This window comes from Lytechinus variegatus, chromosome 1, assembly GCF_018143015.1.
Source record: "Lytechinus variegatus isolate NC3 chromosome 1, Lvar_3.0, whole genome shotgun sequence".
NCBI lineage: Eukaryota > Metazoa > Echinodermata > Echinoidea > Temnopleuroida > Toxopneustidae > Lytechinus > Lytechinus variegatus.
The window spans coordinates 75664830-75687692 of NC_054740.1; the positions used below are offsets into that span (position 1 = coordinate 75664830).

General features: G+C 36.0%; 1 protein-coding gene across 2 annotated transcripts in view; it reads left to right on the forward strand.

The window, feature by feature from the left end:
• Positions 1-22863, forward strand: part of LOC121423207 — a 49690-nt gene that overhangs the window by 23359 nt on the left and 3468 nt on the right. For both annotated transcript variants that reach the window (XM_041618536.1, XM_041618530.1), the window contains exons 3-5: positions 5658-5749; positions 20435-20579; positions 21010-22268. In XM_041618536.1, the coding sequence (XP_041474470.1) occupies positions 5658-5749; positions 20435-20579; positions 21010-22268 (1496 nt within the window). The remainder of the gene's footprint in view (positions 1-5657; positions 5750-20434; positions 20580-21009; positions 22269-22863) is intronic.

Below are 22863 nucleotides of genomic sequence, written 5' to 3' on the forward strand. Positions count from 1 at the left end.
CAAGAGCCTTTTATGAATGTTCCAGATTCTAGAATAAGATTTGCAAACAAAGAGAAACGCACATCTTTGAGGAAGGAATGATGTTGTGCCCACTGCGCAAGTCAGTCAAGAATGCGATTGCCGTTGAAAAACATACAAGACCCAGTTCAATTTGGCAACGGTAATGAAAATAAGAGCGAAAGCCTGAAATTGGCGGCGGGGCCCTGGCTGGAAAGAGGTTAACAAGCGGCTCTCGCACCGTCTCAAGCCTGATTTCACTAGGATGAATCGAAAGTGGGTCATGGAAAAATGCGACCCAGTTAATAATACAGACAGCCAAGCGCCCCGACCCAAATACGCCACTCCGCGACCCACATATCTCTGAGACAAGAACAGAACACGAAAGCATGTCTCCTTTGCCTACAAGGAGGAGGAGAGAGAGTAAACAAAAGAGGGTTGGTTCTACATTGTAAGGTGGTCTCAATCTCACTGGTATCCATGTCACATGTGTCTGCTCAATGCAATCAACATCTTTGTGATAAATGCTGGTGTGGATGCAACCTATTTGAAGGGATCGCTTTCTCAATGCGTGCGCCATCGATGATGGAACCACTTAGCATGCATCAAAAACAAAAACTTGATTGAAATCAGATCCATGATGCAAATTGCCTTTTTCATTTACCTCCCAACCTAAATTAATTTCCCATGTAATATTATACTAAGAAAGCAAACATGGTGTACACGACTCACATTTGATGTGCATCATTCTTCCTCTTTGTCAGTGAAAATATTCCCATTTTATTAATTTCTTCAAAATCAAGATGATATACCTGTATATACAATGGGAGTCATTGCTGGATGCGTTATAATCATTTTATCCAGGATTATATATTATTTTATTTAAGTAATCTAATAATTCATTCTAGTTCTTATTTGATTCCAGAATTAACATTATTTGGGTTCAATGACATAGTACAATGAGAAAAACTGTGGTCTTTTTGATTATGTGAATATGTAATTATAGGTTTTCAAATATCATTAATTTTTTCTTTGATGACTCTTGCAACAAGACTCATATAATATACATCTAAGGAATGCCATCATGAAACTGATCACTTTGCTGTATTTGGAGTCTTGATGTTGAAAGACAAATCAGAAATGAATGATGAAACGAGAATCATCGCTTGAAATCCTGACAATTGTGACAGTTGAAGAGGTTCACATTGCATGCTCTATATAAAGAGGAGTGATGTGAGAGTTGTATTACTTGAAGAGGAGAACCCTTAGTTTTGTAATGATAGTCTATCAACGATCCTCGCTTGCTCTGTTTACTCTCGTTCTTACTGAAGACTGTTATCATATTTTTCTATACCTCTTATCAGTAGTGGTGATTTTATAGGCGTACATGTAAACGTTGTGGCTTGAAATATAGTTGATAAATCAACAGACTCTAGTGTAGAAAATTCAAATCCAATCCCATTTTACAAGACATTTCTCTACATTTGCCACTCTCCACCCAGGTTGGACCTAGGGTATAATTTGTCCTCACACAAGTTCTAAGCTAGCTGGTAGCTGGCTGCTATCTACATGTATAGGGACTAGCAAGTTGATAGCTTAATAAGTGGGTAATTGTCATGTAAGCGATTTTTTTTTTAGCGTAGCTTGCAGCACACTTGAATACCTGTAGGGATGGAATGTAATGTCTCGGTCTCATAGATGTTATGACTGCTGTTATTGAAATAAAACGATAGGTGGTTTCAAACCGCCTCGTTCATAAGAATCCCTGTTAAATTACGAGAACTTTTTTAGGTTAAAAAAATACCCATTATTTCTGCATTCACACCGCCCAGAAGCATATCCTTCGGGATAAATTCCTGAAGTTAGGAGCATGCGCAGTATGGTCTGATAGGCAGGCAAGGCGCAAGATTCAAAAGCACTAGCCCATCAGCCACCCACGGCGCCCGCGCCCAACGACACGCTGGGCTTAAAGTTCCCATAAATTGCTTTCACATTGCCAAAATACCTGCGACCTTTGAAAAATCCCCGCGAAAGTTATCGTAATTTTTCCAAGTACCTACTATTTAGTGGGTATTTTCTTTTGGGGATATTACACGTAATTTGCTTTCACATTGCCAATATTACCTGGTATTTTCTGATCGGTTAAATTTCCCGATCAGAAAATACCTGGAACTGTCGAACTTCGAGGCAGTCTGAAACCACCTTATGTTATTATAAATTGAAGGGGATCCAGATTAATCTTTGAGGCCGTTCTCATTATGCTTTCTAAAACTAGTTTACTGGAAGCCGATTCAGGAAACTAGTTTGGAAGATCGCTTTGCTAGCGTTCCCACTTGATCACACGAAAGTGGTTTTCAAAATCACTTCACGTAAAGTGCACTTGTTGCTATGGAAACGCTCTCGGTGGGGTGACACATTTCGCGCAAAATTCGAAACCGCAGCATGGTCATTCTACACCTGTTGTGTGGAGAAGCACTCTTAAAATGTGCGAAGATCGCTTCCTGAAGAACAGTTGTGTCCTCACTTACGCTAAAACCAGTTTAACGAGGCAAAGCGATCATAAAAACTACATAGCGAGGTGGTCTTCGACCATTCTCACTACACATTAAACTAGTTTCCACTAAACTAGTTTAGGAGCATAGTGAGAACAGCCTCTTTCTGTATGATTATCCTGGGCTCCGTAACACAAAGGTTTGCGATGAATTGCAAATATGAAAGAACACTTCTGATTGGTCCCTAGTCAGTATTTTGCGACAAATGGGCGTGGAACATTGACCTTGATTGGTCAGTTCATTTAGCGATTGATCGCTAATCTTTGTGTTACGGAGCCCTGGTCATGCTTATCTGCATACATGCATTATACCATTCCTCATTTCACAAACTGACAGAAATTTTGGAAGATATATATATATATATGTGTTATTTTGATTTGAATTTTTTTAATAATAGCATAATATCATGCCATAAAAATGAATTATATTTTTCACAAAGTTATAGATTTCTGCAGTTAAATGTGTGCAGAAGATCTGTGTGGGTTGGCAACACAGACGGCAAATTTGTGAGATTTTTGGTCCATAGACTTCTGTAAAAAAAAATTAAAATCAAGGGGGTGGTGGTTGCCCCCCCCCCCATCGCCACCAGTGGCGGACAATATATGTCATTTTGTGAAAAATTAAATGTTTCAGAATGTGCGACATTGAAATTCTCATGTAATTGTAAAACATTCAGTAGCCAGAGCTTCCAAGCTCAAATGGTTAAGGATATTTTTGGGGGTTTCCATGACATGACTGGCAGACACTGCTCTTTAGTATAATGGATGCCTTGTCCACTTATTAATAATCATATGATTATCTGAAAGACTTGTACAATGAAGGCAAAAGTCAAAGAAGAGGACAGACAGACAGACAAACAAACAAACAAAGAAACTTTAGAATTATGGACTGAGGTATAGTACCAAGTATAAATAGGGTGATCGGAGTTGACATTTACAACATAACAATATTTTGAAGACATCTGAGCATAGATGACACTCGAATATAGATATGTATACAACCCATCTCGTTATATAGGTTAGGTAGATAGAAGGGGAATAGGATGTATGTGTGTGGTCGTCTGTGTGGTTTAAGCTGACCTATTTTCTTGAAATGAATATCTTGGCTTCTTGGTTTCCGTCATCTTGAATACTGCTCCTTGAAAAGGAGAGGATCTTGTCTATATTTAGATATCTTCTTGGGAATCATACCTTTTAGAACCTTCAATGCAATTAGCAATATTTGTGTCTGTCATCTTTCTTCAATACCTTAGTATAGATCTGTAAATTCATTCCCCCTCTTTCTGAAATATAACTACACTGTTGGATCCAGGAGGGGCAAAGCCAGCCCATGCCCCCCCCCCCTTTTGAGATGCACAATTGAAAATTTTAATGTAAAAATGCTGTTAAAATAGAAGTGTGCCCCCCTCCCCTTTTGAAAGTGAAGACTCTTTACTATTATTTGCTTGTCAAACTTTTTCATGGACAAAATGTCCTTGATTTTTGGTTAAAAACCTTTTTTTTTCCTTGTCAAATTATTCCTCAGAAAATGTGCCTTCCTTTTGAAAATCCTGGATTCGCCCCTGTATAGCTATTATATCTTAGGTTCTGTCAGTGAACTTTTGACAGGCATAGATCTGGGAGAGGGGGTGGCGGGAGGTGGGGGCGCACCCTTGAAATTGGAATATATGCTGCTGCATTCTATAGATTGCCTTTATTGTGCTACCCCAAAATGAGCAAGTACCCTCTTTCTTTTTTGGGGGGGGGCTTGTCATTTTTTCGGACATATTCGGATCAACGCCTGTCTGAACATCTGGGGTTTTTTAAGAGGGGAGCCATATTTTTTTCGATCATCTTCTCTCCCTTTCTCTCCATCATTCCATTTTTTCATTTCTTAATGTGAGTATCTCCCTTTGTCTCTTTCCTACCCATCCTCCCCCAGTTTCTCTGTACATTATAGTTCTTTTCTTGTTAATATGTTTATCTTTTCTTTCGCAGTTAATTATATTTTGTGTACAGTCTGAAAAACAAGAGAAACTATCACTGGAAGAAATTGAAGTATCATTTTAAAACTACTGAATTTCATTTTTTTTCCCGGCATCTTGTTTCCTGTTTCTGTTCTTTAAACACAGATTGCTCTAATTACAATTCTAATGAAACAGAAATTAGAGCACCATTTGATTTTATGAACATGTTATCCAATGCATTCAATTAGCCAATGTTTGTCTCGCTCTATTTCTTCCATTCTTTCTGTTTTTGATGAGATAGTTACATAGTATAATTTCAACTTTGTTACAATTCATAAATTGTCCATGCCTCAGGTGCACAATGACTTTCCTCTCCCAGCCAATGAAAACAAAAGGAGAAACGCTACTGAAATTAAATTAGGAAAATTACGTGCAGACCACAAAATGGGTAAAAGTAGGCCAGACCTAAATAAGGTAGATTTGCTCCACGAAAGGGCAGAATGGCAATCTGGGAAGGGGGAAAATACGTGAAATTAGAACATTCCATTTAACATGATTGAGTGATTTCTGATTGCTCATATGGTTGGCTGGTGAATGAAGATAAGGAGTGATTTAATAAGCACTACTCAAAAAATGGAGACATGATTTTGAGAAGGCTGGCCAATTTTAGAGGTTCTCATGATGTCATTGTCTTTTTTCTATGAAAGAGCTGTCTAGCTACAAATCTGTCCGAAAATGGCCAGTTGTGAATATATTGTAGCAATATTTCCTTAAATAAACCATGTTTGACAACAACAAATGTCTTCATATGCAAATATCTTTATCTTGGGCTGTCACTGTCGGTTTGTATTTTGCTAAACCATATGAAAATTCCAGTCTGCACACTTTCTTTTAAATATAAAGTTAGCCCAATAACAAGTGAATTATGGAATAAATAATGTCCTTATTTATGAATGATAATACATGCCTTGATTATTTCTGGTTAGAAAAACAAAATAAACAATTAATATTAAACAGTGCCTAATGTTCATGAGCAATAGGAAACATTGAAAAAACAATGAATAATTAGATTCATAAAGAGTTTTTTTAGTGACCAATAAAATGAAACTTTGATGATGCATTCTGTTTAATTATCTATCTATTTATTTATTTTTCCTTACTAGATTTTGATAAAGACATGAACATCTTGTGTCAAGTATGTGGAGATAAAGCATCAGGGTTCCACTATGGAGTTCATTCATGCGAAGGATGTAAGGTAAGATCATTAAGTAATTCTAAAAATTGCCATTTTAATGATTTCAAGAAAAAAGTTAACCCCAAATTGCTTTTTGAATAGGAAGGTGATGAGAGTGTCGTGGGCAATTAAGATATAATTCTGCAAACAAACCCCCCAAAGGGGAGGGTCAGCTTTGTAAGAAACTAAATTTTCTTTGTTCCAATGTACATGTAAATGATAGTCTATGAAAAGGTGATAATCATGCTCATACCTGCTTGGATATGGTTCTCTTTCCCTGGTGGTCTAGTTATATTTTTCTGGTGTTTCTATTAAGATTTATCTCAATATCTTAGTTTGTATCCCACTTATATAGACCTTGCCCTTTTACTTAAGTATGAGGTGACCATTCTTGTGCTATTACAAAGAAACAAGTTTTATTGTAGCAACTTTTTGAGTTAACAAAAAAAAAGAACTTTTGAGTTAACAAGTCAGATGCAAAAATTGGATATGACATCATATTTTGTGCTGATTTTTTTATGGAATGAAAATTGGGGCATGAAAACAAAATTATTACCGATTAACCAGGTTTCTTAGTTTTCATTGTTTACCCAGGAAATCAAAACTGGGTCAACGGCCCACTTTTTTATCGCAAGAATATTTCCTCTCCACGCTAGCTCTTGGCCCTTCACCCCACCCCCTTGATATAATCTGCCCCGCCCCCCTTGGCGTTGGTGGCGTCCATCCAAGAAGACTATCATTCCATCTGATTGTACTATATTAATACTTCATGCACATCCTGATCGTTAATATATCATATAAACAGTACAATAGATGATAAGCAACTTCTTATATGAACACATAAGATATGTTTGTTATTACAGACCATCTATACCTTTGGTGATGATAAGGTGAACTATAACATTTAGCTATTAATCATTCTGTGATCATTCGCAACCTTTCAAAAAGTGACAATTTATCAGTTTTCATTGTGGATTTTGTGAAAAGATGAATTTCAAATTAGATTTAGTAACCTCTCTCTGTACTATTTGTCACTTTTTAAAGTAAACTCCCTCAGAATACATATACACACACACATATTTATTATATATTTATTTATTCACGTTTTCTTTAAAAGGCATGGTTGTCACATTCAAGCCAAGTGGCCTGCTTTACATAAAATATAAGTTAGAAATGAAAACTATATCTTGAATTTTTTGCGTCAGCTTATGAATATACTTCAGAAGTGGTTATTAACGTATTTTATTCTGATTTTTTCCTGGATGGTGTTCATTTTCCTATTCAGAGGGTATTAAATTCTGAAATTTCCTAAAATGGAAGACCGTGATTAGACTAAGAGATTGATGAAATTGTTAATAACTAATACCCCTTTCATAAACCCAATTATGCGGCTAATAGCAGCATAATTTGGTCGTAAAATCGGAGGAGGACCAGAGTTATCTGCATTATTTTGATGCTGCTATTATCCGCATAATAGCAGCATCGGGATAAGATTTTGAGTTTATGAACGCATTTCCAAATAATGCGGATAATTGCCATGGTGCGGTCACAAGGTCACCCCTTTTCCAACACCACCGCATCGGAGTGGGCGTGTCTAGTTGTCATGACGATTATCCACCTTTTTCAGGACTGGCACTCGTAAAAATAGTGCGGATTATTTTCGGAGTTTGTGAACGCAATTTTTATTGAATTATCCGCATTACTCTTAGGCAGCTAATTGGAGGATGGGTTTATGAAAAGGGTATAAAATTCTACTTTACTTAGGGTACAAATTTTGTGGATTGTGCTGCTTTGTAAATTCATGGACTGTCATTGCTTTAGGAGATCTGAACCCTGGATATTGCAGCTCAAAGGCTTGGGGCATTTTCCAATTCTTCATATTATTTTCTTGTAGCTTTGTTACGCACTTGTTGTAAATATTAATTGCATCACATTTGATGTATTACTCTAATCCCCCTTCTCTATCTCTAATTTATTCAGTGAGCATATAGTTAAAACCCCAAGAAAAATGTGATAGAAATGATCTCTTGAAAAACTTTTTTTGCATTGCTAGCACATCTCACCCAACACATGTTACCTGTTTGACTCAATGGCTGTGGGGGGGGGGGGGAGGCTATCCCTGCTCCTATGATTTTTCAAGTAGTGAAAAAATGAGAAGAGGGGGATATAAAAGAGGGATAAAAAGGATGAAAAAAGAGTACATACATGTACAAAAACAAGATGTATGGGTGTTTAACTCTGTAAACCCTATATGAGTAAGTGGAGAACAAATGTAACATTACCGTTTCATCTTGCTCCCCCCCCCAGCCCCACCCACCCAATCAAGAAGAATCCTTGTATGATTTCCATGTAACCAATGGCTTGACCAGAAGGGAACCGTGAGTTTAGTACATCCATGGCTTGACGTAGAAACTGTTCTCATTACTATCCTAAAACTAGTTCACTGGAAACTGGTTCAGGAAACCAGTTTGGAAGATTGCTTTGCTAGCGTTCCCATCTGATCACCCAAAAGTGGTTTTCAAAAGAACTTCTTGTAAATCGGTCTTGTTGCTATGGGAATGCTCTCAGTAGAGGGACATGTTTCATGAGAAATTTGAATCAGCAGCATATACATTCTATACACCCAGTGTGTGGAGCATGCTCTTAATGTGCGAAGGTTGCTTCCTGATGAATGGTTGTGTCCTTAGCTGAAACCAGTTTAACGAGGCAAAGCGATCTTGAAATTTGCATAGCTAGGTCGTTTTCCGATCGCTTCCAAGACGGTTTCGAGCGTTCTTATTACACGTTAAACTAGTTTCTACTAAACTATAATTTCCAGAAAAATAGTTTTAGGACGGTAATAAAAATAGGGTCATCTGTAATTTTATTGGACTGGGCAATAATGAAATTTATAAATATTTGTACTTTTCTTGATTGTCGTTACTTCGATACATATTTTTCTCTATCTTAATGCGTGAAATTTTTGTTCCTGCTCAGAAGTATTACCAACTTAAATTATCCAGTAACACCATTTTCTTCTTTTTACCCTACGATCACTTTACTTAAGGACAAGTGTACTTCTATTACCTTTTATATCACTTGGGCTGTTTCATAAAGCTGCCTGTTATTATAGATACAGATGATTTTATGATGATGGGAATATGAAGTTCCAATTTTTATCAAATTCTCAATCATTTCATTTGGCATTAGCTAAAGTTGAAATATGATCGTTGTAGATTAAAATATTGTTGCTAATGGTTATATCATGCATTGCATTATCTGTTTAAATTTAGAATTAGGGTTATAGAAAATTCAGTTGCACTATTTCATTTGAAACAACTCGCCATGGAAACACTAAAAAATTATATTTTGATGGGGGTGTGCCTCACAGATCCTTGTAATGGGGGGGTTCTAAGGAATCGACCATTAGTTGTAAAATATGGGATCTTGGGAACTACACTGTATGATCTATCGGGTAGAGTGAAAATATCTTAGTAAATTTATATTTGTTAACTGCACTAACTCACTTTTGTATTGGTACATATGTGGCTGGTGCGCAGCTAGCGTAGGCCAGCACTGTGGATGCCACCGAGTAGCCAGCTTGCCTGCTTTACAGTTGCTCCACCACTTTCAAATGGATATCTTTCACAACAGGGTCTTCTGAGCAGGGTTTAGCAGCCTCTGCTGACGAAATCTTAGTATCTATAGATAACAGAAATGGAAATATAAAATAGGAGGTCATCAAAGTTCCAGGTCCACGTACCACAACATGTGTGAAACCTATACACCAACATCTTAAAATAACCAGTACACAAATGAAAGGATGTGGTACAACTTGCCTACAAAATAGGCCGCAAAGAGCGGGCAAAGAGCCTCGGTTAATTGCTATTAGCTGAATACAATATTTATTGTAGAAGAAATATTCACCTCTCCTTTTTTCCACTCCTGCCACAACATACATGTGTTGCCACCCTGCTGTTTTGATAATGGTAATCACTACTACCTTTTTATTGAACAACTAACAAGTATTTTTACCATGGACCTATCAATAGGTGGTTTCAAACCGCCTCGATCACAAGAATCCCTGTTAAATTACGAGAACTTTTTAAGGCTAAAAAATACCCGTTAATTATTCCTGCATTCACACCGCCCCGAAACACATCCTTTGGGATAAGTTCCCGAAGTTACAAGCATGTGCAGTATGGTCTGATAAGCAGGCAAGGCGCGAGATTCAAAATCACTAGCCCAGCAGCCACCCACGCCGCCGCGCCCAACGACACGCTGGGCTAAAAGGTCCCGTAATTTGCTTTCACATTGCCAAAATACCTGCGACCTTTGAAAAATCCCCGCGAAAGTTCTCGTAATTTCGCCAAGTACCTACTATTTAGCGGGTATTTTTTTTCGGGGAAATTACGCGTAGTTTGCTTTCACATTGCCAAAGTATCTGGTATTTTCTGATCGGGGTAAATTTCCCGATCAGAGAATACCTGGAACTGGCGAACTTCGAGGCGGTCTGAAACCACCTAATAGGTCCAAGATTTTTACTCTGTGTTTCTACCATTCATCACCATCTATACCACAATTAGTTAACACCTATCAATCTTCACCATATATAATAATAATTATAGTCCATTTATATAGCACAGCTACTATAATTGCATATACTCTAATATTGCGCTTGATACTTGGTATCGTATTATTACCCTGGCTGTAACTGAGCCGCCATGTAGGTGCTGTTCACCTCACCTGGGTCGAGTGCAGCACAATGTGGGTAAATTTCTTGCTGAAGGAAAATCCTACCCCATGGCTGGGATTCGAACCTACGTCCCTCTGATTGATAGTCGAGTGTTGTAACCACTAGACCATACATGCATGTCACCTGTGTGTCACTGCAGCTGTTTCTTTTTCCCCAAATTCATCCTCTTTTCCGTTCTCACTAGAATTGTGTTTTGCTCCCCTTGCCAATACCAACTTCACCAATACCAACTACCACGCTTGCTACATTATGCTACCCATCTTGTTTCTGTCTGTACCACCACTATTCACTTGCTACCACAAACCTTCCCCTAGTTTTGAGCCCAGCTGGCAAGCTGAGCACCACGCCAAGATTAAAGAGCCACGATCAACATACTTGCGTGACATACTTGACCCAGGAGAATTAAACCCCTCACATGAGAGAATCAACTACGCAACATGAACGATTGAAAGAGAATAAGAAGTAGAAAGAAAGGGGAAAAAAAATGTCCATGTGCTGGTTGCATCCATCGCTCGCCACAGATCTCCTCTTTAAAAAAAGTAAGGGAGTAGAAGGAAATAATATCTAGGTTACTATTATCGGAAATGATTTGAATGTCAGATCTTTTTGAGAAAATAAAACTGGGATATCTAGGTCATGAACTAGTTCAGCGACAACATGCCATGTTATCTTTTTTATTCTCTCTCATACATTCTCCCCCCCCCTCTTCTCTTGACTCCTCTTGCAAACTGGGGTTGGTAGTCATTGTATGCTTGAGTGCCATTCTTGAATGGACTAAATTGAAAGTGCTTAATAGCCACAATTTTTGCTCTATTTTTTTCTGTGATACGGAATTGAATAATCACGTAATGTTTTGTCCCTGCTCTATTTTTTCAAATTGGTTGTATTATCCACTTAGTCATACTTTGCTATTAACCCTCTTTTTCTATCTGATAGATGAAAATGAGTTTGGTCATGCACTTCACTATATAACATTGCTTTCTTTAAAGAATCATTCCTGGCTTTCTCTTTTGTTTCTCTTGCTACAGAGTATCCTGTCATTGATGGTGTATTTGGGGGTTTTGATAGCTTTATTTGCTGTATATTCTCTTTACTTTGAAAAGACATTTAACCTATTTCTTTGGCACATTAGCTTTCAATTTTATGCCTAGTAATATTAAGTCATAAAGGGTATTTGTAACTGGAATGACAGAGTCGTATGTTGTTATCATTTTTCTTTAATCAGAAATTGATTTGTCAATGGAAAAAATATGAAGAATTAAGTCACATTTAAAAGGAAAAGGTTAATAGAATTTATTTTCTTCTACAAGCAGCTTCCTTGTAGTATTTTCCAATTAATATGAAACAATTCTTTTGCTAAATAATGATAAAGGACATAAAATAATAATTATTAATCCAGAATTTTAAATACCATAGTATTGATTTTTTGGGGGTGGAAATTAGATTAAGTAACATAGATTTCTGATTCTGGTACATGTACTTTAAGTATTTTCAGATTGCAAATCTGTAGACTTTGGTGTCGATGGATCCATCTTTAGGTTTTGGTGTCAGTCATTTTCAGAGTGATGCTCTTGGGTTCAGAGTCTGGTGTATATCTTTTATTTTGCGATGGTGTCAATATCATCTGGGTGTAGCTAATCATGTTTCTAGAATGCAAATGAGTGTAGATTTGAGCAAGCTGGGACGTCATCATGCTTCCCTGGTCATTTAGGTTAATGGTCCTATGAATGTTTGAAATGAGCTCACGTGAACTAGTTCATCTGTAGCGGTGGTCGACTCGACAGTGTTACAATAAACCGCAGTAGTGGCTTGATAGATGGATGGGCTGTGGATAAAGGCAATGTGTAAAAGGAGTGCATCCATTGTCTCACATAAATTTGGAACAGACAGAGAGACCAACAGAGAAAGATCCGATGTTTAATCTGTTGAAAGTTCAAATAGAATGATTGATATGTATACAGTCAATTCAATGAAAGTGTTCGACATTCGAAACAGATAATGTTCTTTTCTAAGAATGGCAAAGTTTTGCAGACATTTTTTGTAATGCTTTTTATTCTGAGGTACCTTCCATCAATTAGCAAAGATATGGAAGCCCACAAGAAATGGAAGATAAGACATAGTAATTTGAATTTGAAAAACAAAACGAACAGGTGTGATAGCATACTCTTGAGCATTAGGGATACGAAATACCATACAAAAGTTTTTAATATATAACCATAACAATAATAATTAATAATGATAATAATGATAATAGTGATGATGATGATGATGATGATGATAATGATAATAATAGGCATTTATATAGCGCCATCTATCTAGAAATGTTCTATTCCGAGGCACGTTGTTATTATTAATTTACCCATACAGATAGGCCTACTACTTACAATCGAGATTTTGTGCAGTTAAGTTTTGCTTTTTTTTGTATTTGGTTTTATTAACCCAGGGTAACCCCATCAGTGGATTAAGCACTTCTTGGGGATTCAGAAGATTTAGATCTAGGCCTAAATGAGATGGAGATGCTATTTCATCTTTTTTTTTGCTAAGTACAAAAACTCTAGATTTTAATGGTAGAAAAATGATAGTCCATAGTCCATATATTAATTATGTACAGTATGAAGAAATTGTGACAACAAAATTTAAACCCAGTATACCTGTCTCATGATTGGGAGGTTGTTGGTCTTGACACCCCCAGCCAAATCAGACCAAAAAAAAAAAACATTAAAGAAATTATACTTTCAGGGGAGTGTTTCATCAACATTTTCGTCCGACAAGTTGTCAGGTCTGACAACTTTCCTTCATAATGATTGGATGAGAGGCACTGTTACCATAGTAACTGTCAGATTAAACAGTACTTGTCGGATAAAACATCTGACAAGTTCTTTCATGAAACGCTCCCCAGCCTTGCTTGAAATATTAGAAAGGGGGAGGGATATTTGTATAAGATCAGCTAACAGCTGAAGTGACTACCCTGGGCAAATTAGAGTTATTATTGATATTAAATTGTTATTATTATTTGTTACTACTCAATGGACCAGATTTAATTGGATGGATTCTTGTTCTTTTTTGATGAAATTTTGGAAAAAAGTACTTAACAACAAGAAGCAATTAGCAAGTTTGTATGTTTTGTTCAAGGAAATAATAAGTCATTAATAACAAAAACTGACACTAGCTACTGAAACTGAAAGGTAATTTAAGCATGAATAGAAACATTTTTTTTGTTATAAAGTAATATTATTGCCCAAAAAATTGAAAGAAGTAAAGTACATGTAACTGTCTTCATGTGACATTTGAACCCTATTCATTGTTTTCATCAAAGACACACAAGATAGATGTAAACATCTGTTTATGAAAAAAAAAACACTTGAATAGTCATGTTTACTTCTGTACTTAGAAATTTTAGGTTTTGAAGCCTGCGGTCAGAAAAAAATGAAATAGTGATTATTATTAACAATTTTAATTGTGTGAAACATGCTCTCTCAAATAAGATTGGGAGATTGTTGGTTTTGACACCCCAAGCCAAGTCGGACCAAAAAAACGTTAAAGAAATGATACCTTCAGCCTTTGCTTGACATATTAGAAAGGGGGAGGGATATTTGTATAAGATCAGCTAACAGCTGAAGTGACTACCCTGGGCAAATTAGAGTTATTATTGATATTATTATTATTGTTATTCTTATTTGTTGCTACTCAATGGACCAGATTTAATTGGATGGATTCTTGTTCTCTTTTGATGAAATTTTGGAACTAAGTACTTAACAACAAGAAGCAATAAGCAATTTAGTTTTGTTCAAAGAAATAGAAAGACATTACTAACAAAAACTGACACTAGCTACTGAAACTGAAAGGTAATTTAAGCATGAATAGAAACATTTTTTTGTTATAAAGTAGTATTATTGCCCCAAAAATGGAAAAAAGTAAAGTAACTGACTTCATTTGACATTTGAACCCTCTTCATTGTTTTCATCAAAGACACAAGATCTTAAAGATAGATATAAAGATCTGTTTTGTTTATGAGAAAAAACAACAAAGCACTTGAAACGTCATAATTACTTTCATACTTGAAAATTTCAGGTTTTGAAGCCTGTTGTCAGAAAAAATGTTCTATAGTGCATCATTAGCAGTGGTGTACGCCCATATACACAATTAGGGAAGGGATCACATGCCCTAGTGCCAATTTTATTGCCCAGGAAAAAATACCAAAAAAGGCAAAAATAAGAAAAAAAAATGAAGTTGAAAAAATGGAAACCTATGGTTTCATCAAGGGGGGGGGGGTGGTTAATGTCAGCTCTTGCCCCGATCTCATTGACCATTTTTGTTTAATTACTGTTACTTTGGAGAGAAAAAAACCCCGTCCAATCTGATGATAGAAAGTTTGACATGGATTGAGCCCGGGATTGAGATGCCCAGAAACAAAGTCGACTATTGCAATTTTCCTTTTGATAACTATTGGCTATTTAATTGGCTATTTTTACTGACGGGTAAGATTTTTTCACCACCTGAACCCCAGACCACAGACCTGTAGGCTGTTTTTTAGATTATGATATGATATTTATGATATTTCTGTTTGACCTTTTATTGATGACCAGTATACTCATTTAGATTTCGTACCGGGATTGTCATTGCCTTTTGAAACGCACCCTTTTCATTGTTTCGTAAGTTTTGAATGACTTTTTAATTTTTGTGACAGATAAAAAATTGATGAGATTAAATGTCTTTGAAAACCATGTTTCCAGGGCTGGAAGGGTTTTGATTGAAGTTTGAACCACAGACCTAAGTGGTACGTGTAGGTTATGATCGAAGCTTAATAAACACCCATAACGCCAGTAGTCATTCGCATAAACAAAGCAGCCCTAGTTCATCCTGATGAACAGTGTGTTGTAAAAATAGCAGACAAAATAATAATAAAAAACATTGGTGAAGATCTGAGGAAAATGTACATGTAAGATTGAAAGTTATTAGAATTTAATTTTTTTTTTATATAGGCCTTCATAAACGAGCAGCCGCCCCACATACAATATGATATAAAATGCATCATGAATTCAATTTCTAATGGTTTATGATGATTTTTTCAAAGTTTCTTTTAAGGAGCAGTTGTATAATTATGTGTATAATGATTTGTATATTGATATACTGAATGTAGTCTAAAACGTTTTGATTTTCTGAGAAAATTATATTTCAATGATTTTTTAAGCAAACAATATGTTAGAAAGCGGCTTGCATGATTATGATGTCACAACTCAAGTAATAAAATTTCTAATAACTTTTTTTATTCTTTGATGGATTGTCAAACCTTTGACAATGTTTCTTTTATTTTATTTTTTTTTTTGCAATTTGTATGATAAACTTTTTGTCAGGGTGAACTCCCCCTTTAAATGAGAAGGTTAGCCAGTGGTCAAATCTTGCAAGCCAGTCTGCCAGACCAGGTAGATTGACCAAGACATTACCTTGACCCAATGATTGGGCTAAGAATAGCAGCTAACCTAGTAGAAGACAGACATGTCCACTAGACATCCAGACAATAGTCTATACAATCAGACACTTAAAAAACCATTTCAAGACTGTGTGGACAGACACAAGGGATTTGTTTTCATTGTCATTGCGGGTCTATAATGATAAATCCATTGTGATATGTCAAGAAGTTGTATTTGGTTAATAATGAAAATTTCATTAGAATTGGATGTAAAATATTAAGTAATGACTTTAAAAAATCACTTATATTTCTCTACAATAATTAGGACAAATGCACAACCTGGCCTGTATTCAACTGTGTGAACCATTGATGTCACACTCATTATTTTCCTTTGTATTTCAATTTTTATAGCTTTGGGGATAAGAAATTCTTCACCAATCAACTAACAAGTGATAGCTTAACAACAATGGCCCAAAATCACAAAGGTCGTTTTGAAAAACATATGTTGAAGTATCCAATGCTGATGCGCGCTTTTGTCACAGTGCGCCAAATTGATGCCTGTTGCCATGGTTAAGAACACTATTTTACTCATGAGTCCACTGTTTTGAATGAATGAGTCCACTCCACTCTTTCAAACAGTGGAATCATGAATAAAATAGCGTTCTTAACCATGGCAACAGGCATCAATTTGGCGCACTGTGACAAAAGTGTGCATCGGCATTAGACACTTCAAATATACGCAGTAATTAATCGTAATAGGAAATTTGCATAAACCATGGGTTCAACCGATGGTTTTCAAAACCACCTTTGTGGAAATTGGGTCAATAAGTTTCACAATAACAAAGGAAAAATTAGGAAATATTTTATATTTTAGATGTGTAACATTATTGCTTCTCTCATAATCATATGCAAACAATATATTTACATCTCCCCGTGATGTGTAAAATATCACTGTTTTGTGAAAATAATAAAAAAATTAAAATGTCATCACAATCAAAACATCCAGTTCTGATGAAAATTTTAGTGTAAAGCCTGTTTGAATTTCCTGTCAAATTTATATTCAATTCAACATTTTTGGAAGGATGGACTGGATGTTTAACATGCATTACAATTTAAAAGGTCTGAATTTGTTCACTTTTCATTGTACTGCACATATTTTGGCTAAACAATTTCCATTTTCCAGTTTGCAGTGCAAGTAATTTATTTTTCCTCTCTGTTATTTGTTGTTTGTAGACCTTGGTTTCTAACTCACAACAGCTATAACAAACCGCAATGTATTACCATTGTTTATTGCATAATTTTAGTCAACAACGCCAGTTGGTATTTCAAGTCAACTTTGCAAGAGAAAAGGTCATTTGTGAAGACAGATGTGTTTAAACTTTTGTGATTTGTTATTTTTCTGGGAGCTTCAAACAACATTGGAGATGCATTTTTTTTTCTTTTACTCTGCTATTTCGAAAAGGGTCAGCACTTCACCAACCTTTTAGCCCAGTAGTCCAGTAGCCAATGCTTATTTAGAAAAAAAAACATCAACAGAATTCACCAGAATATGGCCTTTGTTTCATGTCAGAGAGACTCTCCCCAAGAAAGGAATTATTGATATTTTTTTCTTCAAAATTTTGAAGAGAAATTTTGATGATTGTCTTTATGGGGATTCTTTGAGGAATTTAGAATTTATATGACAATTCAGAGGGCCGTATCCAGCTGCTTGCCACAAATTCACACAATGACATGGAATGAAACTTTTAAATTATTTTGCATAAAAGTTCTGAATTATATTTTCCCACAGGAGGTAATTTAGCTTACAATCACTCACAATTGAAATATAGAAATGAAAGCATAATGCTTAGCGTTCATCAGCCTTGACCCAACACACAGCTGGTCAGTTTGGATGGACTAAGTACATGCATATTTTGAATAAAGAAAGTGTTAGAAATTAGAGTGCTGTCCAATATGAAGAATTTCATGAACCTTGACCCATGATTTTTTTTTCTTCATCACTGAGATACATAATTTTGATTCATCTTTTAATTCATTCATATTTATGTAGGGCCTATATGGCATCTATGAAGTCCTTTATAAGCATATATCATATGATTACAAAATTATGTTGGCCTATCGTATGTGTTTATTGAAGAGGGTTGCTTGTGGCTAATTCTAACATGGTAAGCTAAATTTGTCCCATGAAAGTGAATGAAAGGCTTACTATCCCATTTCAATTTCCTGATTAGACTATCCTTGACCCAAAGACTTGTTGTGGTCAGTAGGTCATAGGGGGGCAAGCTGACCAGGGAGTGACCAAAACAATATCCCTCTCATTCATGTCCTCTCATGCAGGCTGTTTTGTAATTATCTCTACCATTACTCTGTTATTTCAACCACTTTTCATTATTTCTTTTACATCAAAAAGGTCAATTTTCTCACAAAAACATCTCTGAGAAATTGAGAAAATAGGGGTCATTTTTTTTCTTTTAAAAAGAGCTTCCTACTTTTGAAATGCAACCATCCAGCTAATAATATTTTACATGGAATATTGGATTAGGATTGCTTTGTTCTGTTTTGGCTGTGGTTTGGACAAGAATTTCTTTAAAATAACTTTGTCCTAAATGTACAAGGCTGAAGCAATAATTTCTACCCCCTTTTGAAATTTACCTTGGGTATCAGCCTGGGTAAAGATAATATCTTTTATTGATTAAGGGTCCATTTGGGGATTATTCCTTTTGCAGCAAAATTGTTTGACCCTTCTCAGTGAAAATGTACAAGAATATTAGAAAAATATTTAGAAAACATTTAAAATATTTTTTGGTGATAAGGTATTTTAGAGCAGCATGAGACTTGCCGTTTTTCAGTCTAAGTATGGAGTATTTCATGGTGTTTTTTCAGAAAACGAATGTTAACCTAATTTTAGTGATATGATTTTGATAATTAATCATAATTTACTGTCGTAATGGGCCAGTTCCATTTTGGCTGAATTAGCTGCATAATGTCAGGGTGCAGCTGTGCTCAACATGTAGCTCTTTTGAAAACTTATGGTTAATAAAATAACATAATTTCAGAGCATGTCTGTTAAATAAGACCCAAATTCTGATCAAAATGTCACAAAAACTGTAATGTACATATAAGTTTCAAAGGAAATAGAATTTTACGAGAGAAGTTAACAGCTCTTATATTGTGCAATGTTTTTTGGCTCTCCCCCAGCAGATTAGCATTTGCTTGAGCTAATAAAAGTTTGATATAAACATAGCCCATGTGACTGCATCTGTGACACCGTTCTCATCACGCTTTCTAAAACTGGTTTATTGGAAACCAGTTCAGGAAACCAGTTAGGAAGATTGCTTTGATCCAACTTGATCACATGAAAGTGGTTTACAAAATCACTTCACATAAAGCGATCTTGTTGCTATGGAAACGCTCTCAGTGGGATGACACATTTCGTGCGAAATTTGTAACCGCAGCATAGGCATTCTACACTTGTCGTGTTGAGAAGCGCGCTCAACATGAGCGAAGATTACTCCACGAAGAACGGTTGTGTCCTCACTTCTGCTTTGACCATTCTCACTACGCGTTACACTAGTTTCCACTAAACTAGTTTTAGGAACGTAGTGAGAACGGTGTCTCTGTTTACTCTGTATGTTCCAAAACTCTTTCTACCTTCAAACAAGAAATGTAGGCCTACCGTATAACCTTCATGTTCTAATGGACAGAAATATGTGGACCTACAAATAAAAATGGAATACTTTGAAAATTCATCACCAATATAGGATAAATTTTCTGTTTCTTCAACTCATTTTAATTCATTTTAATTTTGTTTAACCATTATATATTCAATGAAAGTTTGGCTTGCTTAATGTATAATTGTATATAAAGTATCCTTTGCAATCTCATCCATGAACCCTGCCCTTATGCATAAATGGCAATTTCTGTTATTTTACATAATTACTTTCCATAGAACTGTGTTTACGTCCAGACCCTGTCATCATGGAGGAAAGTGTGTGGAACAGAAGTGTATAAAATTGTAATGATAACAATATCTTACCAAAATGATATATATAATAATGATTATGTAAGGATCATTGTGCTGACAACACTGTAAAAACTGGTGTTAAAACTGACACCAATTGGTGTTAATAGAGGACCACACCCTGAGGTGTTAAAATTACATCCTAGAGATTAAACATAACACCAAAGAGTGTAAATGTAACAACAAAAGGTGTTGTAATAGGTGTAAAACTAACACCACCAATTTAACACCGGTGTAGAATAACTGGTGTGGTCCTCTATGTACACCAGTTAACACCACAGTTTTTGCTGTGAAATGTTATGGTCAATAACCTCTTCCTCAATAATCCTCTTCTCCTTTGCTTGTTTTTATCTTCATTGGGTTTCTTCCACAGAACTGTATTGTTCAACTTAACAGACCTTGCTCCTATGGAGGAAAGAATGTGATGCAAAGAACTAATATAATGGTGGTAATTTACCATCTAAACCAAATGATAACCAACATTGCTGTAATGGTCAGTAATCTACCTTTTACATCTCCATTACTTTTTTTTCTGCATAGGGTTTCTTCCGCAGAACTGTACAACACAATCTTACCTACAGACCTTGCCCAAATGGAGGAAAGTGTGTGATTCAACGTAAGAATAGAAACCAATGTCAGTCTTGTAGACTAAGGAAGTGCATTCTCATGGGCATGTCCAAAAATGGTATGTAAAGTACATGTATGTAACTGTGGTATGCACTTGATATTCTTAATTTTAGATATGAATTCATTGATAGTAGTTTTGAAATAGATCTTTTTCACTTCATGAACATGTATCTAAATGAGCTGTGTTTCACTTTACTTCTGATCCAAGCCTGTTATTCAATATTGTCTTGAAACACACATGTTTTACTTTTTTCACAAGTTCACTGAATCCTATTTAGTAGTCTTTGTATTAATGCACTGATAATGGGAATAATATGAGCTACAATTGCTGTTTGTATTATCTCAAATGTATTTTTTAATCAACTTGATTTTGTAGATGAACTCCCTCTTTAGACACCCAGTAACAATAATTATGAATAAAATATGTGCACTTTATTTCATTTTGCAAATTGCACTCATACAGTATAAAAATCTTGTTTTCTTTCCAGCTGTACGTTTTGGAAGGATGTCTAAACGAGAAAAGATGAAACTGACTCAGGTGATGAAGGAGATTGCAAACAAGAGTGATGATATCCCTATCAGGGATGAAAAACCTCTTGACCTGAGTCGACCTCCAAGTCAAGAAGCTATAGTTGCTAGTGAGGATGGGCCCCTAGCAAACAATGATTCTCAACAGTGTGCAATATCAGACATTAAAGGCAGCTTGGAGGATATGAAAGATGTGGGGAGGGAATCCAGTAATAGTAATGACAGAGTACAGTGTAAACCTGACTGGTCATCTTCAAAGACTGATGGAGCCGAACTGAAACACAATGGTAGATGGGGTGAGTGCAATGGGAGGAATGGCTCTAGTGTTGGGAAGGGTATTCAAGACATTCATATTGATGAGAAGAAGACAAGCATTCAGGACTTGCTTCTTACCCAGTATTGTAGTAGTCAAATGAACGGTTATATTCCAAACAATGGACTAAATGGCTTGCAGAGTGGTGTCCAACGAAGCATCAAGGTTGAGAGAGACATTCAGAATGATTGCCATGGTTACTCAGGACACCACCCTCATCTTAATGAAAGACTATCATCAGTTATCAAGAAGGAAGATCAAACTCCTACTTATCATGACTTTGATAAAGGCATCCATCATCACATGGCATCAGACAAGAAACAATATCTCCTACCCCGACGCAAACAGATTGCACGCTTACATCATGATGAAGAAGTCAGAAGGAACCATCAGAATTTCAGCAACAGTTATGGCAATCCATATTCGAATCATCACTTTCATCAAGTACCTGAGAAGTTACAGAATATGAGTCTTGGAAGTATCAAATCCCCACCCATGAATGGACTGTATGAGAATGGTGTTCAACACAGCTTTGAAACCAGGTTAAACAGCACCAAGTCACACTTAGAACTGAAGAATGGTTACAACCATTCAAAGTTACAACACTCACTAGTCAATCCACACCAGAATGGAAGGATACCCAACGGCTGCACCCCAGATAACACAAGACTGTCCTACCACCCTGAGACCAATCACAGAAATAGATTAAGAGCTCCTAGAGTACTTGGTGGAGGTCATAATCCTCATATGCTTCATGTCCTTCAAGGAATGGGTCTGGTGGATTCCTTGAGCAAGGCATATTGTACAGAGATTGATGCTCAGTTCTCAAGTCTAGAGGAAATACTTACAGTGGCAATCAAGAAGCACCTACGAAGTGAACAACACACTGCAGCTGGTAACAAAGAGGTAAGATGATTAAAACAAATCATGTATGTATCAGTCCTGGGTGACTCTTGCTTTTCCAATCAAAGATTAAGAAGTTCAGGGGAGGGTTTAATCACAAGACCTGTCAGTTGTTTTATTGGACATATCCTGTTTTATCCGACAGTTACCATAGAAACATTGTTCTCAACCAGTCAAAATCCAGAAAGATAGTCAGATCTGACTTGTCAGACAAAAATATTGATGAAACCTCCCCAGTTATGCAAGCGCATTTAAACAATCCATGTTTTTAATTTGCTCTGCCCTAGTGAGGTGAATAGTAACTTGCTGTGGTTATATGAGCTACACATAAAGCCAAGATGATATTATCTTAATCCTTTGGAGAACACAGAGATACAAGTTAGGTATATCATGTGATTGTAAGCCAAAAAGAAGCTCAATGTTCATGCATATGTTTCTCTGGTGTTGAATAAGCTTGCACCTACCATTTTAAAGCAAAAAATATATTTTGCATACTGTTTAGGATGCACTGAGAGATTCTTGTTTCTGCTTGGCAGTTTTCATAATCAATGATCACTTTTTTACTCTTTTAACTCATACATTGAAAATTATCCTTCTA